The sequence below is a fragment of the Elephantulus edwardii genome, unplaced genomic scaffold (genome assembly GCF_000299155.1).
Source record: "Elephantulus edwardii isolate Elephantulus edwardi_28Jun2011 unplaced genomic scaffold, EleEdw1.0 scaffold00044, whole genome shotgun sequence".
Classification (NCBI taxonomy): domain Eukaryota; kingdom Metazoa; phylum Chordata; class Mammalia; order Macroscelidea; family Macroscelididae; genus Elephantulus; species Elephantulus edwardii.
The window spans coordinates 17237132-17262065 of NW_006399794.1; the positions used below are offsets into that span (position 1 = coordinate 17237132).

General features: G+C 47.4%; 1 protein-coding gene across 1 annotated transcript in view; it reads right to left on the reverse strand.

The window, feature by feature from the left end:
* Window positions 1–253: 253 nt before the first annotated feature.
* Window positions 254–24934, reverse strand: part of CHRDL2 (chordin-like 2) — a 38677-nt gene continuing 13996 nt past the window's right edge. The window contains exons 2-11 of the mRNA XM_006885580.1: window positions 23583–23695; window positions 19172–19265; window positions 17450–17592; window positions 14011–14104; window positions 11514–11569; window positions 9582–9750; window positions 8309–8503; window positions 5463–5636; window positions 934–1026; window positions 254–333 (exon numbers count right to left, since the gene is read on the reverse strand). Coding sequence (XP_006885642.1) covers window positions 254–333; window positions 934–1026; window positions 5463–5636; window positions 8309–8503; window positions 9582–9750; window positions 11514–11569; window positions 14011–14104; window positions 17450–17592; window positions 19172–19265; window positions 23583–23695 — 1211 coding nt within the window. The remainder of the gene's footprint in view (window positions 334–933; window positions 1027–5462; window positions 5637–8308; window positions 8504–9581; window positions 9751–11513; window positions 11570–14010; window positions 14105–17449; window positions 17593–19171; window positions 19266–23582; window positions 23696–24934) is intronic.

Genomic DNA, 24934 nt, shown 5'->3' on the forward strand with positions numbered 1-24934 from the left:
CGCTACGCTATGAGTCGCAAGCGACTCAACGGCACATAACAACAACAACAACAACTACTACTACACCCCTTCTGGATCTTTTTCCACTCCTGCATCATAGGGATAGCCAGGCCTGCCTTGTGGAGTCTATGAGAACACACAGGTATCTGAGTATGAAAACAGCAGGCTGAGTTGAGGGGTAATGCAATTTCTTATTTATTAATATATAATAACAAAAACGATACGCTTATCTGTGCAACTATTTAGGTCTTTGTTATAAGGTCTTGGTAACTTTGTCGGGACTGGCCGTGACCTTCAGCTCTGGGGTCTGGGCTAAGAAGACGTTCCCGTGACCTGCATGGAAGAAGGCAGAAGAGTTGTGTGTGTGAATGGGTGCAACAGAGGCAGAGTGCCTAGGGGGTGGGCAAGCTTAGGACCAGGAGGAAGAAGGTAGGTGTCCCTTTCATATAGTTCTGACATGTGATCTGGACTGCAGACACCCTATGCCTGTAGGCTGGGCTGGCTTTCAGATACCTCTCATTGCCTCCCTCACCTGCAGCCCCATCTGGGCTCACCTTCCTAACTGTGCTGTAGAGTAAATAAAGGGTATCAGAGTACTTCTGAGAGTCTCGGAAATCTCACCCCACCAGCCAGTGGGAAATGTTCTCACAGAAAGGGGGCAGCACTGGAGTTGGGAAGGTTCAGCCATTCCCTTCAGCAGCCAGGCTTCCTGCTGCCCCTAAGTCCAAATCTAGCCAGCTCTGCTTCACCTTCCCGCTCGCTCACCAAGTTGGGAAATCTCTGGCCCAGACGCCCACTGAATTCCTGTGCCGGGAACTGACGTCTGTGGCTGACAGCCCCCCCTCCTGGCACTGGCTGCCTGAGAACTACCAAAAGGTTTCAGCCTCTCTCCCTGCTCTTGTTCCCAGGCCCATTCCTCAGCCCGGGTCCCACCTTCGTGGGTGCTGGTGAGTAGCCGGAAGTTCTGCGCCTCTTTCTGGAAGTCTTGTTTCCTGACTTTCTTGATCTGAATCAAGTGGAAGATTCCTGAGGGCAGAGATAAGGGCATGAGCAGGACTTTTTGGTCAGTGAAACAGGTGACTTACATGCAGAACTGACCTGGTCATCTCTTTCCTCAACTCCCATTCTGACTGGATGCCAAATCCCATTGATTAATGTAATTAAATTTTGAATCTCTTCTCCCATCTTCACTACTGCTCTCCTCATTCAGATTCCATCATGTCTCACTGGGTCTCTGCACTAGGCTCCTGACTTCTTTCACACCTCCTCCAATCTATAACCCTACCAGTCATCAAAGATGCACACGCTCCCCTAACATTCCTGTTCCCTAACCTCCCATCATCTCCACACCAAAGTCCACACACACACTGATCTTTTCTCTGCCAAGTGTGCCCCAGTCACCATCACCATTCTGTTCTCATACAGCTCCTTTGTCCACAGTAGAGGATGTGAAGGTGGAAATGGGGAAAGAAGGAAGAAAGGAAGGATGGACAGGTCAACCTATATGGGTTTGCCAGGCTATTCTCTGGACATAAATCATAGGATAAAAATCAATAAGTGTACTTTTCAGACACTAAATATCAAAAACCTAACAGCCTTCTACATTCTAGCTCCCTTTCAGCTCAAGGCTCAGTTCACCCACCTCCCCCCACCTCCAACCCCATCCCCAAGGGGCCTGGCCTGTGCTCCAGCCAGAACCAGCTCCTTGAAGTCCCCTGAGGAGGACAAGCCTTAGCACATACTACTCACTTTGCTGGAACACTTTCTACCATTGCCCTGGTCTTCTCATCCTCTAGGCCTTGGTTGGGATGGTTTCCTTGTCTTACTCCTCAGTTGTAACTTCCTCTTTGGGGCATCCACAACCCTTGGCTTCTGTTTGTCATGGTACCTATTTCTAATGTGTCTATTCTTGTCTCCCCTACCAGACTGGGAACCCCTGGAAGGCATTCCTCTCCGGGCCATCAGAGCCTAATCCATATTTGGCATATAGAACCAAGGAGTGAGTTCCTAGGTGGATGTATCGATGAGTAAATATATGTATGTCTAGGCCAGACCCTCAAGTTGAAAGGAGTGTTAGATGAGTTCCCTGACATATATATCCCATGGAACTCTGGTGACAGGATGCTACTGGCATCACACGACACTGAGGCTTGGAGTGCACAGCCTTTGAGATTGTCCCAGCTGTTACCACCAGGGTTTGTGGCCAGAAGAACAGATGCAGCCAGCAAGGCCCATACTAGGCCAGCACCACCCTCACCAAAACCAAGCACTGGCCTTGCTTTTGGGACTCAGAAGGGGATCCCACCAAGGGGAGCATAGAGAGTACTGGTCTTAGGCTTGAGTTGCAGGAATCAGGGAATATCCACACTGTTCTTGGGGGCCACTGCCCAGATGCCAAAGACAAAGACATGAAAGAGACCTGTTGCAAAGGCAAGTGGAGCACACACTTGAGTTTTATTCAGACACCCACATCACAGAGGGAGGCAACAAGCATGACACAGGCCCAGGTCCTCCTGCAGCCAGCCTGTCACTGAGACCCCACTGGGGCACAGAGGCAGCCTAAGGGGTGTGAACCCTCTAAAAAAGATAAACTGGAGAGGGACAGGGTGACAGGGATGATGACGGGCCCCAGCACTACAGCAGTAAAGGCTTTTTGGCCTGGATTCAGAAACTAGCCTGAGGGTCATGCAAGTGCCTCTCGCTCTGTGAAGAGCTGTACTAAATCTGAGGGGCAGCTCGGCTTTGTGGTAAACTGGGACTGGTGGATGAGCTCCAGTTCAGGCTCGGCTCACTGTGAAGAAATACTCCTCTGGGCAGAGCATTCAGGGTGTTGAAAATATAGCTTGCCTGGGGTACATGCAATCAGAGGCTAGGAAGGCTGCAGGAGAACATTCTTCTTAGACAGGGATTAGAATGGAAGCTCCTGAACATTGCTCTGCTAGAAAATGTAGACAATCTAAAAGGTCTTTAACCTAAGTTCTCTACTTAGATCAAGGTGGGTGGGACTTGCCCCTGCAGCGTTGCCCAGCTTTGCAGTTTGAAGCATCCACTTACTCTTTTTCTCCAGTTCAGTTCTCCCCTTCTTCTCCCAGCCCCCAAGCATATACTGTTTCCATATAGCTTTTGGGTAAACAGAGCAAGCAGTTCCCACTAAGGCTCAGACTTAGGGGGTGTTTGTATTTTGACTTGCACCATCTGGACCAGGGAGTAATGAGGCAGATGATGGGGTACTAGGTAAACTATGGGGGGTCAAGAGATGCAGAGGATGTTTGCCCTTGCAGGGTGGTGAGAGCAGGCAGTGTGAAGTTGAAGAGTCCCCTTACCACCACTGTGTTGAAAGGAAGTTTTGGTGAGATTCTCTTGAGCTACACCCTCCAGACCCAGAAGTCAGCACTGAGGTAAGACTTGGGTTTGAATCCTTGCTTTGCTACCTAAACTATGTGACTTTGAGCAAGTAATTTTACCTCTCAGACTCAAGTATTTTTGTCTGCAGATTGAGGGCATTAAAATAGACCCCTCAGATTTATTTTGAGGATTAAATGAGGCACATTATAGGAAGTATCTCATTAACCAGAGTGCTTGGGCTTAGGAGCTAGAATTGGAAGTTGCTTCTATTGCCCTGCCTGCAATGCACCCTGCTTTGCTTCTTTACATCCTGTCCAGCCCTGAGCCATCCTCCATGAAGCTGTCCCACCCCCCCTAGCAAGCCTTAAGTAAAAGTGCAGCCAGTACCCGTTCAGGGATAACAGAACCTTATAGCTCAAAAATCTCATAAGGTTTACAAACCCCAACTTCTCGACTGTTGCCAGAATCTCCACCCTGCCCTCTGCTTGCACACATGCCCTGAAGGTACACGCTGCTCACTCACTCCCTTCCACTGTGGGAAGGTTCTATATATGTAAAAGTTCTTCTCATCAAGCTGTGCCTGTGTCACACTAAGCAGTTGTGGATTAGAATGAAAAGGATACTAATATTTTAGCACCTGCTGTAGATCAGGGACTGTATCTGTGTTATATTATTTAATCCTCCCCAAACCCTCTGCCTCAAATATCAGAAGAGAAAACCAAGGCCCAGGGAGGTCAAGTGATTGCCTGAGATCACACAGCTAAGAGATGGCAGAGTCGGGATTCGAACCCAGCTCTGTCTGGTTCCAAAGCCCCTGCTTGTTGTTCTGATCCTTGAGGTCACCTAGAACACGGCTGCTCCCTCTGCTTGGGGCAACCCTTCAGAGCCATGAAGCCAGCGGTCCTGTCCCCCTGAGTCCTCTTCTCCAGTCTGAACAGCTCCGCTTCCTTCGTCCATTCCTCCTATGACAAGGGGCAGGGTAGAGCAGGGAAAGAGCCACGTCTGATGTCGCAAGACATGGGCTCTAGCTCCTGCTCCTCCACTTACTGGCTGTGTGGCCTTGGGCCAGGTACTTCACCTCTCTGAGCCTCAGTTTCCTCATCTGTAAAATGAGGGTAATAATGCCTAACTCTCACAATCCTTGAGGATCAAATGAGATAATAAATGTGAAAGCACTTTGCAAACTCTCAAGTGCCATGCACATTGGCGGTCATTATCGTCATTATCACTCTCCCACCCCCACTCTAACCCCAGCCAAACCCATCAGTAGAGGAAAGGGACCGCAGAGTAAATTTACACCAAAGCGTTCTATATGGATCATGGCTTAATGTTTCACTGTGCCTGGGAGATTGATGTTTCAAAGTTGGCAGTTGTTGCTGCTGGTTGCCCTCAGGTTGATCCTGACACATGGTGACCCCATATGTACAGGGCAGAACTGCTCCATGGGGGAATTTCAAAGTCATAAATGACCAGAAGCAGATCACCCTGGGTGAGAACTGCCAACCTTTGGGCTAGGAGTCAATGTCTTAACCATTTGTACCATCCAGGGGCCTTTTAAAGGGAGAATCACAAAACTGGACTCTCAGTAATTACCAATTGGCCTTCAGCTGGTGATATGAATATACTGCATGCTGAATACAGTGCATTTCTTAAAGAATGAGAAATCTGTTCTGATGTTGCCTTAACTTGCTGTGGTAGAATCTGCCATGAAAAAAAGATTCAAGGTCCTCAGGCTTTGAGGAAATTGTGTGGACACTTTTGCCTGAGAATACTTCCCTAGCTCAACGGACAAAGTATAGAAAATCTACCATTAGAGATCTGTTTGTGTTTCAGGCCAGCATTACTCTCTCCTGACTCCTTTCAAGGTGCAACAACTCCTTCCCCCAGGAGAGGGAGCATTTTGAGGCCTTGGCATCTCAGAGTGAGTAAACTTGTCAGAACTATCAGAAACGCAAAGACTCTGAAACATTCTCTTCCTATGTCCTGGGATCAGGGACTTTTAAACCTGGAGGAGCAGGTGGAGGCAAGCTTTTCTGAACCAGAGGCATGTGATCAGCATGACATTCCTAAGGCCCACAAGGCGCTTGCGCACATGCAGGGGATAGGCTAAGGCTCACCTTTCACCAACTTCCAGAGGTAGATCTCCACCTGGTCTGAAGCCTCACGCTCGAGGGCAAAGCGCCGCAGATTATCAGGACTTGGAGACACTGCTGTGTGGACGACGACCCGGCTAGGCACCTTTGGACACCTGGTGGCATTGACCTCAGGATAGCCAGGATCAGCTTTGTCCTCTAGGAGAGACATGGACTTCGTGAATGCTCTTCCTGCCAAACCCTGCTAGACCCAGGAAAGGGCCATTGGTTGACATCCTCTTCAGGGGCTCTATGTCTTTGGGAAAGTACTGGTACCCTCGGGAAGAGAATGAGCTCTCTGGGGAGGGAAAGGGAGCAATCCCCCCCGTCCCCATTTACATCCCCTCTATTAGTACTTCAGAACACTTCAGGGACCAGCTCACCTGCCTCCTCCAGTAGACCACCTGCCCTGCAATAGCTCGGCCTACCTTGATTTCTCCCACCAAAGTTTTCAACAGCCTCTTGCTTATAGATATGGGTAAAGGTTACATAGCACAAATGTAATTGATATCACTAAACAGTACATGTGAAAAACACTGAATTAACAAATGTGTTATATATTTAACCACAATTTTTGAATGTCTACTTCATTAGTAATATAAACTTTCTTGCTTATGTCAGTCACTTACGCCTCAGTCCCATGCTGCCTTGCAGTGCCTTATAACTGTTTCAGTCAAGAACATTTTAGCTCTAAACGAGACTCTCATTGTAAAGGTCATGGACTGTATCTCCTGTATTTTGAATCACTGGCGGCACCACTAAACAAAGACTCTCAATGAACAGAATGCAAGGCCTGGAATGTTGAGAAGTTGATGGCAATGATTATGTTAATGTGTGAGGATGGAAGAGGTGCTGAGATCACGATGACTACCGTGGTGGGGACTAGAGTGGAACTGGATCCAGCCTGAAAGCCTTGATGTGCCAGCAATCCAAGGGCATTCCCACAACTTTGTGTCTACCAGCACTCCTAGACCATCTTCCAGAGACTGAAGGGCTAAGCCTCACTCTGCCCCTACTTTAGAGCTTTAGTAGTTAGGAAGTCCTCCTGGATCTCTATCTATTGGAGTCAAGGGCGTAGCTCAAGACCATATGTGTTTGTGAAGGAGTCCAGGAGCGAGTCAGTCTCAAAGAAAATTCAAGTTGAATTCCCACCCCTACTGTGTCCCACACCCCATTCCTGGCTCTTTCCTAATAGCATATTGTTGTTGTTCTGTGCCATTGAGTCACCTGTGACTCATAGTGACCTTATGTACTCAGGCCTGGACTCTCTTCTATCCTGAGCCAGTCTTACTGTTTCTGACACACTTACCCCCATTATCCTGGTCACTGTGTCAATCCACCTTATCTGGGGTCTTTCTCTCCTGCACTGCCCCTCTACCCTTCCAAGCATGATGTCCTTCTCTAGGGAATGGCCTTTCCTGGCTACATGCCCAAAGTATTGAGACAAAGCTTCAAAAATCTTGCCTCCAGAGAGCAGCCTGGTTTCACTCTCTCCAGGATAAACCTGTTTATTCTCCTGGAAGTCATGGTATGTTCAAAACTCTTCTCCTGCACCACTCAAAGGCATAAATTCTTCTTCTGTCATCCTTGGTTATTGTCCAGCTCTCTGATGCATATAGCAAGTAATTGTGAAGACCATGGCCTGGATCAGATGTACCTTAGTTTCCAGACTGACATAGTTGCTCGTCAGCACTTTTGGGAGGTTTCTGACAGCAGATTTCCCCCAGAGTAATGCATCTTTTGATTTCCTGACTGCTGGTGCCAAGAGTGTTGATTATAAAGCTGAACAAGCTGAAATTGTTAACAAACTCAATCTCTTCTCCATCTATCATGGTGCTGCCAATTGGCCCAGTGGTAAGAATCTTTGTCTTCCTGATGTACTCTGATAAATAATAATGATCTTTCATGTTCAGATTTCAATTTACAATCCACAGAGCATTTTCATTACTCTGCATCTAAGGCTCCGAATGTAACTTGTCTGAGCTCATGGCAGTAGCTTAGAGAAGTAAGTAAGGAAGCAAGCAACTCAAATATCCTGGCACTGAACTCCAGGAGAGATGGAGACATAGAATAAATTTAATTACTCTGTTGTCTCATTTGTGAAATACCCTAGTTGTAAGTGTTACATGACATATGCAAATCACAGTACAAGACCCACCCAACATATAGTAAAAAAACCCTCTCATCAAGTCTGGAAGCCTGAGCTTTTAGCTTCAGTTCCACTACTACTTTTCTGTGTGTCATCTCTGTATCTCAGTGTTCCCTAGGCAGATGAATGATAAATGGGATAGGAAGACAATCGTGGTTGAGAGCACGGGTTTTGGAGTAACATAGACCTTGGTTCAAGTCCCAGTACTGTCACTTACAGCTGTATGACCTCATTCAAGGTACTTAACTTTTCATTCTATAAAATGAATATATACTGACTCTGTGCATTGTAGAGAGGAATCAGGTAATTGATGCATGTAAAATACCCACCTAGCACACTGGCAGTGTTCAGTAAACACTGGTGATGCTTATTACAAATTCCAGTAGCCTGAGATTTCATGACTTCATGAATCCTGACCATTATCTGATTCTGTATTATCATGTGTGAGAGCTTCTGAATCTGTTACTGTAACATTTGATGGTTCTGTGACTCTAATAGTTAAGAAGTCTGACATTTTCCATGCTTTTGTTTCCTTTAAACCCTGAATCCATGCCCTTCCATGCCTGAGATATTCCAAGTGCCTGTGACCCTGGGCCAAGAAGCTCAGGGCTCATTCTGCCCATTGTCCTCCCTGTTCCCTGTGTCCATCACCCTCCCGGCCCCCACCAGCGCCTCTCTCTACCTGGGCAAATCTTGCAGCACTTCCCAGCCACTTTCTCAGGGTGGTGGCAGGGGTATTCCGTGGGGCAGGTCACACGCTGGCAGTCCTGGCGGCCATCATGACAGGTGCACAGGATGCAGGGCAGGGGTCCAAAGGAGCGGAAGGCTGGGTGCCACACCTCTCCGTGGGAGTATGTTTTCCCACTGTGCACGCAAGCTGGGCAGGGACAGGAAAGAAGGGGGGGTCAGCGCCTTGGATGTAGGCTACAGCCTCTGACCCAGCAAGAGTGGGGCCTTGAGAGCCCCTATTCCTATGTGGCTCAACTACCCACCCCAAAAAACACTACTGCAATCAAGTCAGTTCCAACTCACGGCCACCCTCCTTTAAGTGTCTAAGGTTGTAAATCTTTATAGGAAGAAAGATTCTCCCTTGGAAAAGCTGGTGGATTTGAACTGCTGATCTCTTGGTTAGCAGCCCAACATATTATGCACTAAGCCACCAGGATCCTTACCCAGCCACAGTGGTGCTACCCCCTGAACTCAGCACCCAGGGCTGCAGTGTGTCAGTTAAGTGCTTAAAGAGGATCCATCCAGAGTTCTTCCCTTCAGGAGGCACCTCAGGTGGAGCAAGGAGAGGCCAGGCTGGGAAGTTAGGTCAAGCTCTGTTGTGTTCCTTTTTTTTGGGGGGGGGGCTATGAGTCCCATCAGAACAAAGGTCCTGGTACCCAGCCATCTCCACCCCCCTCATGCTCCACCTGTCAGCTGCCCTGGGACTTCTTTCCTCCCCTAGTGGCCTCCTTTCTTGCTCCAACCCAACTAGCCACCTGCTGCCCAGCGCGAGTCCGCCTTCCATTGTCACAAACAGTCCCTCAGCACTTCCTTATATTAGAGCCATTCATTTCTGTCTCCCCAGTTAGTCTTTGATTCCCTCAAGGACACGGGTAATTTTTCATATTTCTGTTCTGTCTCCCTCATGTCCCAGCAAAGAACATGGAGATGTTGAAAAAAAAAAAAAGTACAAAACTGCACAGTACTCAGGGCACTTGAGTCCCAGGCTTTGTTCTGTCTCCAACTCAATACTCAGAACCCCAGTGTCCTCATCTGTTAAATGCAGGTTTAGACCCAATGGTCTGAAGGCTTCCTTCCATTTTGATGTTCTGTGAGCCACAGGGCTGTGGTCCTGGGAGTTGGAGTGAGGCAGGGGGACTGCTAAGTGGAGCATGTGAAGGGAGAGAGGTGGGAGCTGTTGGGGCCCCCTTTCCCACCTCACGGTTGGAGGAGGCTCCAGTTCCCACCTTTCTTATGTTTCTCCTTCAGGACAATCTTGACTGTGGTGCTGCCGGTCCCCTTGGGTCGGAAGTGGCGAGAGATGAAGTCCAGAGGGGAGCTGAGGCCAGTGGGAGCTGGGGTGCTCAGGTCTCTCTTTCTCCCACCGTCACCTGAGCATGGATCCTGGGGATGTCTCTGCAAAAGGCCGGGAGCAGGAAGATCACTGAGTGAGTGCCCCAGGCCCCTGCTGGGTGGAGGAGCATGGAGACAAGAGGGCAGATGCTGGCTGGACTTCCTGTGAGGAGAGGGCAGCGGATCATCCGGGCATAGAGAGGAGAGTCCAAGGCGGCCCGAGCTACTTTCAGAAAACACGTCTCTGAAGAGTGATTTGGAAATCCAGCCTCCAGCAAGCCATTCTCAGGCTTTGTCTGAAGCAGGGACTTTGGATGAAGAGAGCGGAGAGGTGCTGAGGTCTTGATCTTGGAAATATAACTGATCAGAGACCTGTATGACTTAATATTTAAGAAACAAAACGTTATAATATAGTTAAGCTTAATGCCAGGAATCTCTTCTCTGTCTGAGATTGAGGTGATGAGACCAGGAAATGGACTGAAGATCCCATCAGGTCCCAGAATCCATGGGTGAGAACACTAAGAGCTAGGACCATGCAATGAAAAAGTTTCTCCAGGGCCCTGCCTACTTTCCCCGGGTCCCTGGATTTTCAGACCCCAAGGCCCTGCCCCTCTAGATGCCAGGTCTTCAGAAGGATGGCAGTGGCAGCAAACTATGTGTGTTAAGGACAAATCTATCTAGGAGTCTGGAAGTGACAGGCCATGAAAGACGAGCAAATGGTTCAGTGCAATGGGCCAAGTTTGTTGTCTTCCTCGCTTCCTGGAGTTGCTCTCATTGCTTCTTCTATTCTTCTATGGCCTGTTCTGCCTTGTGCAGCTTCTGAATCTCTCCTTTGTAGTCCAAGTCTGAGCCCTTGGAGTGGCCCCAGCATAGATACACACACACAGGAAGAGGCTCCCAGAAAATGAGTGGAATACAGGTGGATTGCAGGTAAGAAGTCACTGGAGAGCCTAATCCTCAAAGGTAGATTGCCCGAGTCAGCCATTAAATCAGTAAGTAGCTGATCAGGCCCCAGATCTAAGCTTAGTTAGGTTTTGCTCAGCACAGTGTCTCCTAGGGGGAGGACTGGAAGCAAAGGGAGTGGAATGGCTGAGGTTCTGCATCACTGGACCCATCCAAGAAGGCTCAGCTGTGGGAGGCAGGACTAAATGGCATAAAAGAACCGATGAGTTAGCTCAGATACTCTGGGAATCTCTGGGAAAAGGAGTCTAGCTTCCTGTCCCCCAGAAGCCAGGTGACCCAGGTTGCAAGAGCAGGTAGAGTTGTTCACACTGGAGCCTTAGCACAGATGACAGGTCGGAACTCAAGGTAATGTGTGAATCAGTTTTCCCACCTCTTCTTTCTCACACCAGAGAAACCTGGGCAATTAGGCCATCACTCCTACATGAACTCCAAACCAAGATTGAGAGGGGCCAAGATAGAGGGCAACAGAGAAGCAGCTCCAGACGAAGTCAGGAGTAGGTTGGGGATAATTGGCTTAAGTCAGAGGCCATTCTCTTAAGGGAATGAATTTCCGAAAGGCAGCCCGAGTACAAGCTCTGGCTAGAACAAGGCCCAAGAAAGTCCGAGGAGGTAAACTGGAAAGTGAGGCCTCCTCCTTCCCTGTGTGGCCAAGCTGTTTCCTCTCAGATCCCTCCTAGCCCATCAACGATGGCCTATCTGGGTCAGGAAGAATATAATAGGGCTAATTGGAGCTAAGCCAGAAGGTAAGTGAGAAATGAAAACAATGAAGGGGATTGCCCACTTTAGAGTGGCTGAGATTTAGGGCACTGGATACCGGCTGTCCTCACTTCCTCTCCCGATTCTTCTCAGAGGTCAGCACTCACCGCTCCAGGATGTGACTGCATGGTGTCCTCTCCCGCTGGTTTCTCACCTGTGCCATCTAGAAACCAAAAAGGATGTGTGCTCAGCCTGGCTCTCCTCGGCCTTTCGGGCTGGAGTCCACTTCAGGCCTCCACTTATAGGCCTTACCCCTCTGAGTCCCAGAGCTGCTTCTGCAGGCCCACGTCTACAGCAGGTCCCTTTGCCCCAGTGGGAATTTATTCCTGCTTCTTATTAAAGTTCCTTTCACCTGCTGAGATGACTTCAGTCCCCCTGAATGGGCTGCTGTCTTGGTTTCCCTACACTGGCCTCCTGGTCACCGGGAGGACTGAATGCTTCACTGAGCCAATGCATCTTGCTCAGGTCTTTCTTTAAAGCTGCCTCTCCAGGACATGGCCCTCAATGCCTGTCACAGATGCCCTTCATGCTCTGTTTCCCATCCTTGCAGCTAATCCCTCAGGCAGCCACAATGACGTTACCAGGCCTTGGTTCACAGTACACACTTTACATATCCAGTGTCCTCTAGCCCCTCTGAACTCCAGACTTACTGTCCCGCTCCCTTGTCCCTCATTCCTCTGGAAACCAGCATACAGAACCCTCTGGAGCACTGCAGCTCCTATGACTGAGCAGGCAGGCTTCTCTCTCCCAAGTCCTTGCCTCACTGTCCAGCCTGCCTCCCACTGAGCATTGCTGGATCAAAGAGAGAACACAGGCAAGCGACCGCATGAAATCACCAAGGGCAACTTTTCAGCATTTGCACAGAGAAACTGAGGACCAGAGAGGGGATGAATTTGCAGGAGCTCACTAGTAGAACCCGGCCCTGACTCCTGGTCCAGTGGCCCTTCTGTAGCATCAGCATCTGGGGAAACACCTCCCTCCCCCAAGTCCTGCCTCTTCCAGGAAGCTTTCCTCCACAGCCCCAGCTCACAGGGGACAGTCCAGATGTCAGTGTCCTCCATTTCTGCTCAAGCCCAGCTTGTTCCTCACTAGATGATGTTCTGGCATCTCTGTGTTTTACAGACAATCTACCTGGATGCAGCTTGACTGATGCTCTCTGAGCCCCCATGGGCCCGGCCCTGCCATGAAGAAGACAGGAGCAGGAAACGTGCATGGTTCCTGCTCATGTGTGCCACTGCTGATCCTCTTGGTTTTATTTGCTTTCGGAGACTTTATCCTCTTTTTGCAGCCACTGCTGCAGTGCCTGCCTCTGCATGGTTTCAAATAAACTTCTCTCAAATTCAACCTGACAGCAGCTCTCCTTGTTGCTGTTACTGTTAGGTCCTGTCAACTCATAGTGATCCTGTGAACAGCCAATCTGAACCTTGTCCCATCCTGTGCCATCTTCATCATCTCTGGTACACTAGAGCCCATTGCTGAAGTCACTGTGTGAATTAATCTTGTTGGGGATTTTCCTCTCCTTTGCTGATCCTCTGCCTTTCCAAGCATGCTGTCCTTTCCCAAGGAACAGCCTCACCTAACTACATGTTCAAAGTTTGAGAAAGGAAGCTTCACTCTCTTTGCCTCCAAAGGGCATCCCAGCCACACTTTTCCCCAAGACATATCTGTTTGTTCATTTGGCAATCCATGGGATATTCAATAATCTCCTTCTGCACCATAACTCAAAGGCATCAGTTCTTCTTCTGTCATCCTTATCCATTGTCCAGCTCTCCGATGAACAGCAGGTGATTGTAAAGACCATGGCCTGAATCAGATACTCCTTAGTCTTCAAATTGATATCAGTGCTCCTCAGTATTTTGGAGAGGAACCTGACAGAAGACTTGTCCAATGCACTACGTCTCCTGATTTCCTGACTGCTGATACCAAGGGTGTTGATTGTTGATCCAAGCAAGGTGAAATTATTGACAGCTTTAATCCTTTCTCCATCTATCATGATGTTGACTGCTGGTCCTGTGGTGAGGATCTTTGTTTTCTTGCTGACATGTAATTCACACTGAAGGCTGTTGCATTTGATTTTCTTAAATTTCATCTCCATGTTCTCACCCCAATTCTTATCCCACCTCAGAGTACATTCTCACTCCAATCCTGCCTCCTGCTTGCAGGGCCTCCTAGTGTCCACATATACACAAACAACAGGACGGTGTGAAGAATAAACATCTTTAGGGTAAACATTTGGCCAGTAGGAACTCGTGGCTGGTGCATAAATCCTTACCTCTTCCTCTGCCACGCCCAGGCTTTTCTGAGACACAGAAGACTACATTAAGCACATAGTCACCCTTGACGTCAAGAGAAGGGTAGCTCTATAACACATTCTTGGGTTGCCCCTCCCTCTTTCTCTGCTTCCCTCTTCCTCTCATTCTTGCTCCCTGGGGTTACAATAAATAATAAGAGGCATCAGACTCCACAGCAGAGTTTCCTTTCAGGGGCCCAGGCTAAGGCGCCATCCTTGAGGAAGAAACGGCTTGCCACTTCATCTCTTGAGGCTGTAACAGCCTATGACTAGGTCTGTGGGGACAGGCACTGCCAGATGTCATGCAGACTCACCTTTGCAGGCCTGGCAACAGGAATCAGGCAGTGGGAGGGGTGCAGGGCAGCCCGGTTCAGGGCAGGTCATGAGACCACAGTAGATCTGGCCCTCCTGAAAAAGCAAACACGGGTCGAGACTTGATCTCTGATGGCCAGACTGGGGAGGGGGGGCAGAGAGCACCCTGCCTCAGGGGTAAATACTCTGATGGTCTCCCCGGAGGTGAAGCCTCCTGGGCAAGGTCTGGCCCATTGAGAAGAGGAGTCTTCTGTATCCTACCCACTCCCATTCCATGGCTTGACAGTCCCACTCGTTTCAACTTTCAAAATGCTTTGATCCAATCTCTCCCCACATTCTTGAAGCAAAATGGTAAGGTGGAACTGTTGTTATCCTCCTACAGGTGAGCAGAGCCTGGAGAGGGGCTGGAAACATCTGAGGTCAGAGAGACAGCTGGGCCAACTGGACTAGAGCTCAGGCTTCAGTATTCTCTCAATGAAAGCTATGTCCTTGCCTTGTGGGCCAAATAGGGGGCTCAGCATAGGGGAGAGGGGAAGATCAGTAATACCTAGGCTCATCTTCACCTGCTCTTCAATGTTAGGACTCACCTGCAGGAGGCAAGGCTGCAAGGGGAAGAGCCTTCTGGGAGTCAGGTAGCCATAGCCCTCTCGTGAGTCACTTCTCTTCTCTGGGCCCAAGATCTCCCCCTATGAAATGAGGTGCTCCCAGCTGGGTTGTGAGGATCAAACTAGCTAATTGATATGAAAAATCCTGTATTCTTTTCCCAATGAACCTGAGAAGTAAGGTTTCTGACCTCTCTCAGATGTGGCTAGGAGTCAAGTCAGCCCCATATAATCCAAGATGAAAAGAAAGAGGAAACTCAAGTCTCCAGGGTGAAGGAACAAAGGAATCACAGGAGTCCCCTCACTGAACATAATGTCAGGGGACATTGAGATCATAGTACATGCAATGTCCTACATGGTAGTTTGGGAAGGAGCATCTAGAGTCTTAAAAGCATATGAGTGGCCATCTGAAATGCAATGACTTGTCCCTTCCTGCCCAGAGTAAAGGTGAGTGAAGAAAACAAAAACTCAAGGAAGGAATTAATCCAGTGATCCATGGCCCAAGTGTGCCATAGCCTTCTCTAGCCCAATACCAGAACTATATGGAGCCTGGCTTCCACTATGATTTGTTCTGACCAAGAACACAAGAGAAGATCCCACTTATAACATAGAACAAAACTAAAATGCATTTTTTTTAAAAAGACCCAATTTAATGGTTTGATAGAGATTAGAAGATCCCCACCCCAAGACTATTGCCCTAAGTCACCTTTCTAATGTGGGAATGAAGCCACTCCTAGAGGCCATCTCTCAAACAGTGGTTGGTAAATTAAAACTGCCAGTTTTTTTGTTAGCAAAAAGACCCTAAGCCAAGCCGCATTGCCACTGAATCAGAATTGACTCGTAACTGACCCTCCGGTGGATTTCCAGTGGCTATATATTGCATGGAAGGAGACTGCCCAACTGCTGGATTCAAACCACCTGCCTCTGGGTTTATAGTACAGCTCCTTACCCACTAGGCCATCAGGGCTCCTAGAGCTCCCTCCTAATCCAGGCTTCTATCATTCTATTGGAAGTAGCATAATACAATAGAGACCACAAGTATAAGAGTCACGCAGGCCTGGGTGTGAATGCTGGTTTTTTTGACTCACTAGCTGTGTAACCTCAGTCTAATCACGAACTACTTTGAGTCATGGTTTTCATATCTGAAAAATAGGAATAATAATAACCTTGTAGGGTTAATAGGACACTGTAAATAAGCACAAGGCATCTATGAACCTAGATAAAAGGCCAAATTTACTGTCCTTAAGTAAATTCTGACTCAGCAAACCTCCCTTGTTGGGTTCCTAAGGCTGTAAATCTCTAAGGAAGGAGACTGTCCATCCTTATCCCACAAAGTGGATGGTGTATTTGAACAGCTAGGCTTTTGTTAGCTGCCTGACATGTTACATGCTATACCACCTGGAATCCTTTCAATGAACCTAGTAGGAACAGTATACTAGATCATTGCAAGAGGATCAGGTCCTGCAACAAACATTCATCTGGTTAACTTAGAAATCATTATTCCATTATCTGTTAATAGATGCCTTAAGATTCAGAATCTTACACAGATGAGACCCTAAATTCATTTCCTAGGTCTGCTATAACAACAGATATTTATTCTCTTAGTTCTAGAGACATCCAAGGTCAAGGTGCTGGCAGGGCCATGCTTCTTATAAAGCCTCTAGGGGAGGATCTTTCCTTGTCCCTTCCAGCTTCCAGTAGCCTCAGATACTTTTTGCCTTCCAACAGTGATGTTCCAATCTGCCTCCATCTTCATGGCTGTCTTTCCTCTGTGTCTGTATCTCTTTTCCTCTTCTTAGCAGAACACCAATCATGTTGGACTAGGGCCCACTCTAATGAACTTAAGTTAACATGATCAATCTACAAAGACCCTCTATCTAAATACATCCACATTCATAGGTACCAGGAGCTAGGATTTCAACTTCTCTTTTAGAGGACACAACTCAACCCACACAGACCTTTCCACTGGAAAGATGAGGAGTCAGGCCACGAGAGAAGTGACCATACAGTGAATCACGGAAGAGCTGAACCTCAAACACGGATCTCACAGTACCTTGTCTAAGTCTGTCTCATCGCTGCTAATTCAAATGATTGCTTTACACAGAAAGGACACTCCTCTCCCTTATGCACTTAGACAGTAAGAATCAGGGAAGTCTGATGATGAAGTAGTAAGGAAATCAGGAGGCCAAGACTCTCAACTGCCTATGCACAGATGAGGAGAGAAGTCCAGAGGGTTACACACTAAAGGGCACCTGCAAACCTGCAGCAGCGCTACACCAGAAGAGAAAAGTGACAATCTTTCTGATGAAGATCTGCTTGAACACAATCTTTGTCCCCTGATAACAGCAGAATAAGCCCTTCTTAGCCCTCAGTCCAACTCTGACCACAGACAAGGGTGTTTAAGCAGCTTCAGCTTCAATTATCTTTGTTACAAACAAGTCTGGCCTTATTTCTAGACGGAGGGCTAGGAACTGATTAGTCACTCTACCACTCATTCATTTATTCCCTTATAAATTGATCCATTCATTTCACGCATCCTCTGTGGGCCAAGGCCCGGCCTGGAAGCAACAGTGAATGCAGAGGAGAATAAGAGATATTCCTTCCCTTCAGTGGGGAAAAAGAAATGGACAAATCTCATTGCAAGGAGACAAACGGTGCAAGAAACAGCTCAAGGGGATGTGGGAGCCGAGACAAGGCTCATCTGCCTCAGCTAGGAGCAAGACACCTTGATAGCCCGTTCATTTTCACCTCATGGAACCAGAGAAGAACAAGAGTTCCCCAGTCCATGCCACCCTGGACCACAGCTTGGGCTTTTCAACCAGAAAGTTGAAGCTCTTACTGTGCAGCTGCAGAGAACACACTGGTTGGGCAGGCGGGCAGGGAATAGCTCCCGGGCACTGAAGATCTCTCCATGCTGGTACATGGTCCCATTGTGCTGGCAGGACTTTGGGGGAGCCCGGAGTCCAGAGGGGGTTTGAGGTTCTACAGGTGGAGGGATACAGGAGGAAAAAGAAAATAAGATTTCCCATGGATATAATAATTTTGCCAGAATTAGGCAACTTTTTTGAAGATTTTTTAAAATTTTAACCTATCTTGGCATTTCTACTGAGCCTTCCCGACAACTCCCCATATTAGCAAACCAAGATGTCCTGCTAATGTCTCTGTCTGACCATGTCACCATGACCAACAAAAAGGAAAGACAGAAACCTTAGCTTCATTGACAAGTGAGGCCCATGTAAGTTTATTCATTTCAACAGGTGTTCACAGACTACTTCCTAATGCTGGGGCCTGGGAGATAGCAGTGAACAACAAAGTCCCTGCCTTCATAGCGTTCCATTCTAGTGGGGTGAGCTGTGATACTATAGACTGTCTCTGAGCTTGGTGTAAGCTCCTGCTAGTCACCAGTTGCCGAGTCCTCCAGCCCCATCACCTGCCAGATTAGCCCTCCTTCTGCAAGGAAGAATAAGCCCTCAGCCTTGAAAGAACTGCAGATCTAAGGCTCATTCATTCAGTCAACATTTTACTAAGCACCTTCTTTGTACATTAGACTTTGGAAATGGAGTGATGCATAAGAGTCAGCCCCCTGAGGCAATGACACTACAGTACAGTAAGGGATTGGGAAGAAGGAAGCACAGGAACTAATCACTACTCTGAGTCTTGAAGAACAAGTAAACTCAAGATAATAAAGGGCCAGATGACAGAAAGAGAAAGGGAGTGAAGAGTATTCCCGTTCCACCCTCCCTAGACTGGACAAAGTGCTGAGGCCCTGCTCCCGAGGAAACCCAAAGCCAGGATCTTGCTCAGGTCCCCACAGGATCTCTCTCAGAAAAAAATGGCCCTTCCATGTGTAAATTCCACACAGACTTTCAGCTCACTGAGAGAGTTCTAGTTTTAGAACTTAAACTGAATTAAATCTCACTATCACCCTTTCCATTGACTTCTCTCAATGTCTGTTCCCACTCCTAAGTCAGCCTCCCCACTGGCTGACTTTCATTGATCATTTACTTGATAAGCCAATTTCTTTTTATGCCACCTCTCTTCTCTTACCTCTCCTTCCTAGAATCCCAGTCTCAGAGGCAGTTAAAGTCTTAAAATTCTGGAATCATAGACATTTCACATCAGGACCCATGGAGGCCCAGAATCTCAGCACTAGGAGGAATCTCGAGGTACATGTGTTGCAATTCCTTTAATCCTTTTCAACCCAGGGTGACAAAACCCTGGCAATCTCTCAGTCCAAGAGCACTGACCTCCAGTTCCACAGAGCTTGTCCACTCCCTTCAGAGAGTCTGGAGCCCAAGTGTGACCATCGGTCAGGTAAGCCTCTATTTCATTCAGCCACATTTCACTGTTTTCTCTCTCCTCCTGCCTTGCTGCATTTACTACAGCCTTCCACGAGATTTTTTTTCACCTCAGTATCTCTCTGAATAGTAGTGATATCCATGGTAGTAACTGCCCCTCTCATTCTAGGAGCCTCCCTCATGCAGAACTACTTCTTTAGGAGTGAGATCCGGGTCCACTGGGCAACAGGGAGGCTGGAAAGGTGGAGGAATGAGGTACTTACCAACACACCTGGGACAGCACTGCTGTGGCTCGGTCACAGGGTGAGGACAGTGGACAGGTGGGCAGTGGAGGCGGTAACAACTCACATGGGCACTCTGAAGGGGACAGTGTGGTCAGTTCTGGTTTCAAGGAGCCATTGCCTCCCATCTTTACCCGCCTCATCTCAAAACTGTCACCCCAAATGCTGGCCACTGCCCTGTGATGAAATTAACAATAAATCCAAGTATCTCCAGTCTTTCTCCCTTCCCGGCCCACTGAGGGGATCTTGCTCGGCCCATTCATCTTCATCCCTCCACCACCATTCGAGGAGGCCTAATGCAATCATGAGTTTACTCAGACTTAGGGTTCCCTCCATGACCTTTGAAGGAAAAGGTAAAGGGCTTGGCTTCTTTTGACATTAATCTTCGTGCTTTGACTATGCTATTAACTCCAAGATTCGTTCTTTTAACTGTGAGCCCAAGCCTTGTGGTTAACAGAGGGATGTGACATACGAAGGCAGGTGACTGGGATGGGAACAAGACTGAAAACATAACACAGAGAAGACTCTGAGTTTTGTGACCCTCCATATCCCCTAGATCTCTAAGAGGTTAAGATAATCTTGGCAAAGTCAGTGGGGCTGTCACTAGAGAAGGAAGGTTCCTTTTTTTCTTTTTCCAATTACAGCAAAGAATGGAACAGAGAAACATACACAGAGCAAGATGAGCAGAAATAGAGAAGCTGGGAATGGAGAAAAGGACAGAGAAAAGCCACCATTCCTACCGGAATGTTTTCCAACTCACTGGACAGTTTATCTGGTTTTACAAATCTTGCTTGTTCAGTTAAAAGGGTCAGTGTTTAGCTGAATGGGTGAGCAAAGCCACTCATATTAGAAGTTAGGATGCAGTAGACAGGACTCTGCAGCCTAAGGGAAAATCTGCTTTGATTATAGTCTTGGAGGAACCAAAGGATAGAGATGATCAGCAACTCTGCAGCAAGAAAAAAGGTGGAGAGGGGCTTGGAGCTCCAAGGGCGAGGAGCAGGGCTGAGGCCAGCCAGCCGTGTAATAAAGCCCTTTGCAGTGCAGAATATCTCTTAGGACAGTCAGAGTTCATGTTTTGAGCGGCTACTGGGTACTGGATGATGTTGTCAGGTACCATTGAGTCAAGTACAACTCATAGTGACCCCACGAACAACAGACCTAAACCCTGTCCTATTCTGTGCCATCCTCATCATTTCTGATTCAGTTGAGCCCACTGCTGCAGTGACTGTGTCACTTCGTCTCACTGCAGGTCTTTCTTCCTTCCACCTTTTGAAGCATTATATCTCTAGAAAGAATAACCTCTCCTGGCAACATGTATGAGAAATGAAGCTTTGCCATTCTTGCCTCCAAGGAACACTCTGGCTGCACTTTTTCAAAGACATCTCTATCTCTGTTCATTCTTTTGGCAGTCCATGGAACATTCAGTCTTTTCTCCAATACCACAACTCAAAGGCATCAGTTCTTCATCTGTCATTCATTGTCCAGCTCTCAGATACATAGCAAGTGACTGAAAAGATTATAGCCTGAATTAGGTACACTTTAGTCTTCAAACTGACATCATTGCTCCTCAGTGCTTTGGAAAGGTCCCTGACAGCAGACTTGTCTAAAGTAATATGTCTCCTGATCTCTTGACGGCTGGTACCAGAGGTGTTGACTGTAGATTCAAGTAAGATGAAATAATTCAGATTGTTGATGAGTCTTCCTACAACCCTGATGTCTCATTTCTCTTTATAGAATCCAGCTTCACTAATTATTTGCTCAACATACAGATTGAATAGGTATGAAGAAAGGATACAATTCTGATGCACACCCTTCTTGATTTTAAACTATGCAGTGTTCCCTTGTTCCAGTTAGACGATAGCTTCTTAGTTTAGGTAAAGATTTTGTAGGAGAGCACAGTTAAGTGTTCTGGAATTTCCATTCTTCTCAGTGTTAATCATGGTATCCACATAGTCAAATGTCTTTGCACTATCAATAAAACACAGATAGACATTCTTTTGGTAGTCTTTGCTTTCTGCCAGGATCCATTTGAAATCAGCAATGCCATGGTGCCACGAGATATTATAAATGTATGTATTATCTCACTTTATATTTGTGATAGCCCTAGAAGTAGGCTACAAATGCATAAAGAGACCCCTAACCAGTTCAGTAAAGTAAGCAGTGTCAATGGGTATTGTTCAGGGTGCTGAGCTACCTCTGGTGGCTGGAACTTGGACGTGTCCACTCATTTAGGAGATACTGTACGCTTACAGGACACCCAGCCCTCTCTAAGCACCAGAGAAACAGCATCCAATAAGACTAACAGCATTTGTGTTCTCAAGGAGCATATATCCTAGCAGCAGCAGATAGACTACTAAAAAAGTAAGTGAATAAAGGAACAAGATAATTTCAGACGTTAAGTTCACGATGCTAATAAAACGGGTAATGAGACTGTGTTGACAGGGCTAGACAATTTTAGAAACAACTGCTGGGAAAGGTCTCCCAGGAGGTGACATTTATGTTCAGGACTGTGAGATGAGAAGGCTGATTTGTGAGCTGATACCAGGATGAGCATTCCAGGCAAGGGGGAACAATAACTGCAAAGTCATCAAATGGGGATGAGTTTGAAGTGCTGGAAAAGGTGAAAGAAGGAGCTGGGGCAGAGTGGCTGGGGCAGATATGCAGTGAGTGTGGTGACTAAGGCAGAAGCTGGATCACCTGATGCCTTGTAACCCACAGCACAAACTTTGAATGTGACTCTAGAAGCCACTAGGCTGTTAAGAGAGAAATGACCTTGTTACATATTTAGGGAAAAAACCCCAAATCCAAACCTTTGGTTACTTTATGGAGAATGTATTGAGAAGAGGGATAGGGAGGCCAATTAGGGTTTCCCTAGTTGTAGCAACGTAAGTGAGAGAGAAAAAGCTGGTTTAGATTAGGAGGAGTAGTTACACTGGAGAAGAAGAGAGTAGACAAGGGGTTCAGGCTGCATTTTGGAGATATTGGCAGCAGACCTTTTGATTGAGGATGAAAATGTGTGCATGAACTTTGCAAAGAGGAGAAATGACTTAGTTCCAATGGGTCACAAAACTTGGACTTTCTCAAGTGGACCATGTGATATGTCTGGAATTTTCTGTTATGGTTTCCTTTCTGTTCTCTGGCTATAATTCATAACGAGCCTTCTGAAGAGGCTGATTGGCCTCAGATGTGCTAAGGAAAATTAAGGGAGGTGGTTTTGGTGGTGGGTTATGACCCTGTCTGGATCAGAGTTCTACTTGGGGCTTACATGGCAGAAGCAGTTGGGAATTGGAAAGACTAAGAGGAGTAAGAAGCCAGGGGTCAGAATCAGAGCCGCCAGCGGGCTGGCCTGCCTCCTCCTCTCATCTCCCAGGCTCAGGAGCTCCTCCTCTCTGCTCCCACCTCAGAGGAGTCGGACTTTAACAAGGGGAGCTCTTCAAGACAATCTACATTCCTCCTTTGGGTTTGTGCAGGGAAAGAGGGTTAAGGGTCAGAATTCAGTTGGGAGCTATGTACTCTCCCTCAAACCTCAATCCAGGGACAGAGTATGGTGGACTTCAGACTAACCAGACTGGGTCTCAGGCTAATGCCAGAGTTTTCCCAAACATTGTAAATTACTCCCTCCTTCTGCTGCACCCCCCACCCCCACCTCGTACCTAACCTGAGAGTTCTGGACCACATGCCATGCTCATCTCATTTATGTTACGAGACAAAGTCCTGAAGATCTTGGGGGACAAAGAAAGATGTGATCTTTGCTCAGTTCGCCTTCTATCTTTCTCCAGACACCATGCTGGGTATAACTGAGACCAAGGAAAACCTGTTCTCTCAGGGACTCAGTACAGGAGAGGCAGCAACCAGAGACACAGATAGTATTGTGACACGGTGACAAGGTGAAAGACACAGAGACTTACATGCAAACCCAGAAGAGGAAAGCACTTTCAGATGAGGAGGCGGCAATGAATGCATATTCATTGAATACATATTTGGATCAGAGGAGATGGGAAAAGGCATCTGAGGGCAGGTGGCAGGAGAGGTGGCTGAAGGCCATGAAAAGGAAGGAATCGAAGGTTAAGGACCACTTCATTGCCCAGGAGGCAGGGAGGCTGGCCTCAACTTAAAGTGGAAGAAGGGCTAGGATGAATGATGGGAGCTAGGTCCTCATCCCTACCCAACCACCACCCTGCTGTGTGATTTCATTCTGAGATATTTAATAGTGATATTTAGCAGTGAAGTGGATTGTTCAAGACCCTCTGCAGCTGACAGAGCATGATTTAAGAGGCATTTCTCCTAGTGTGTTCCTGATCTCCAGAACTTCCGGCTGCCTTCCTCCTCCTCTGGAGTGACTTCTCTTGAGGTCTCCCAGACATACCTGACTCAGGTGACCAGATGAACTTACCTCAGAGCAGGTACAGCGCAGGCAGTACATTAGGCCTTGTGGCTCCAAGTAGGGGTGCCAGCTCTCGCCAGGGGAATATCTCTTTCCGTGGAAAAGACAAAACATATCTGGGCCTGGAAAACCAATCATTGCTAGGTTAATCCCAAGAGGCCTCAGCCCAAAGACTATCCTTTCTTTCTTTTTCCCCCCCCCTATATAGATCCTTTTATTACATTTAAACAGGACAAAAACAGTGATTCCAGAATTTCGAGTTGCCTTTGACTCACAGAGACTGTATGTCCAGTAGTTCTGAACTCGGCCCTATCCTGAGCCAGGCTAACTGACTCCAACACCTACTCCCGTTGCTCATTCACAGTCGTGGGTTTTGTTTACATAATTGGGGCAAAGAAAATCATCACCAGATTATAACGGGCTTCATCTTTTCTTTCTGGCTCTGGAAAACTATAATTTGGACCACTCACCTAGGCACAAGGAAATCTGTTGCTCATACTCTTCTGGAGAGGGAGTCAAAATGTCCGAGTTTGAATCTTAGCTTGGTCACATACTTGCCGTCTGACACCCTTGGCGCTCTCTGAGCCTCAGTCTCCCCACCTGCCAGGTCAGGGATCATGATTTAACGTTATGTCATAGTCTGCTCCTGCAAAGATTTAGTCTTGGGAACCCTATGGGATAGTTCTACTCAGTCCAATGGGGTTGCTGTGAGTTAGAATTGGCTCGATGGCAGTGAGGAGGCCTGTCTGTATAGGCAATAAGAGATAAAGCAGTAAAAATGCTTTACAGATTTAAATAGTGGTATTGTTGTTGTTGATTGACTTCAAATTGAGCATGACTCATAGTAACCCTATGAACTAAAAGCCAGAAGCCCCTCTATAACTATCGACATTTATCAAAGTTCATAGATTTTCTGGAGGGAAGTTGTTTAGGAAGTGGACCCCTCCTGCTTCCAAACCCGTCACAGAATGTTATTGGTTGAGTCACCTGTGATGCATAGTGACCCTATCTACAGCAGCTCTGAACCCTTTCCTGTCCTGAGCCAGTCTCACTAATTCTGACACACCAACCCCCATTGCCCCAGTTACTGTATCGATCCACTTCCTCCAGGGTCTTCCTCTCCTGCCCTGTCCGACTACTCTTCAGAGTATGATGTCCTTCTCCATGGACTGATCTCTCTTGGGCACATTCCCAAAGTGAGGTGGAGCTTCAAAATCCTTGTCTCCAAGGAGAGACTTGGTTTCACCCTCTCCAAGACAGACCTATTTGTTTTCTTGGCAGTCCATGGTATGCTCAAGATTCTTCTCCAGCACAACAACTTGAAGGCATCTAATCTTCTGTCATCCTTAGTCATTGTCCAA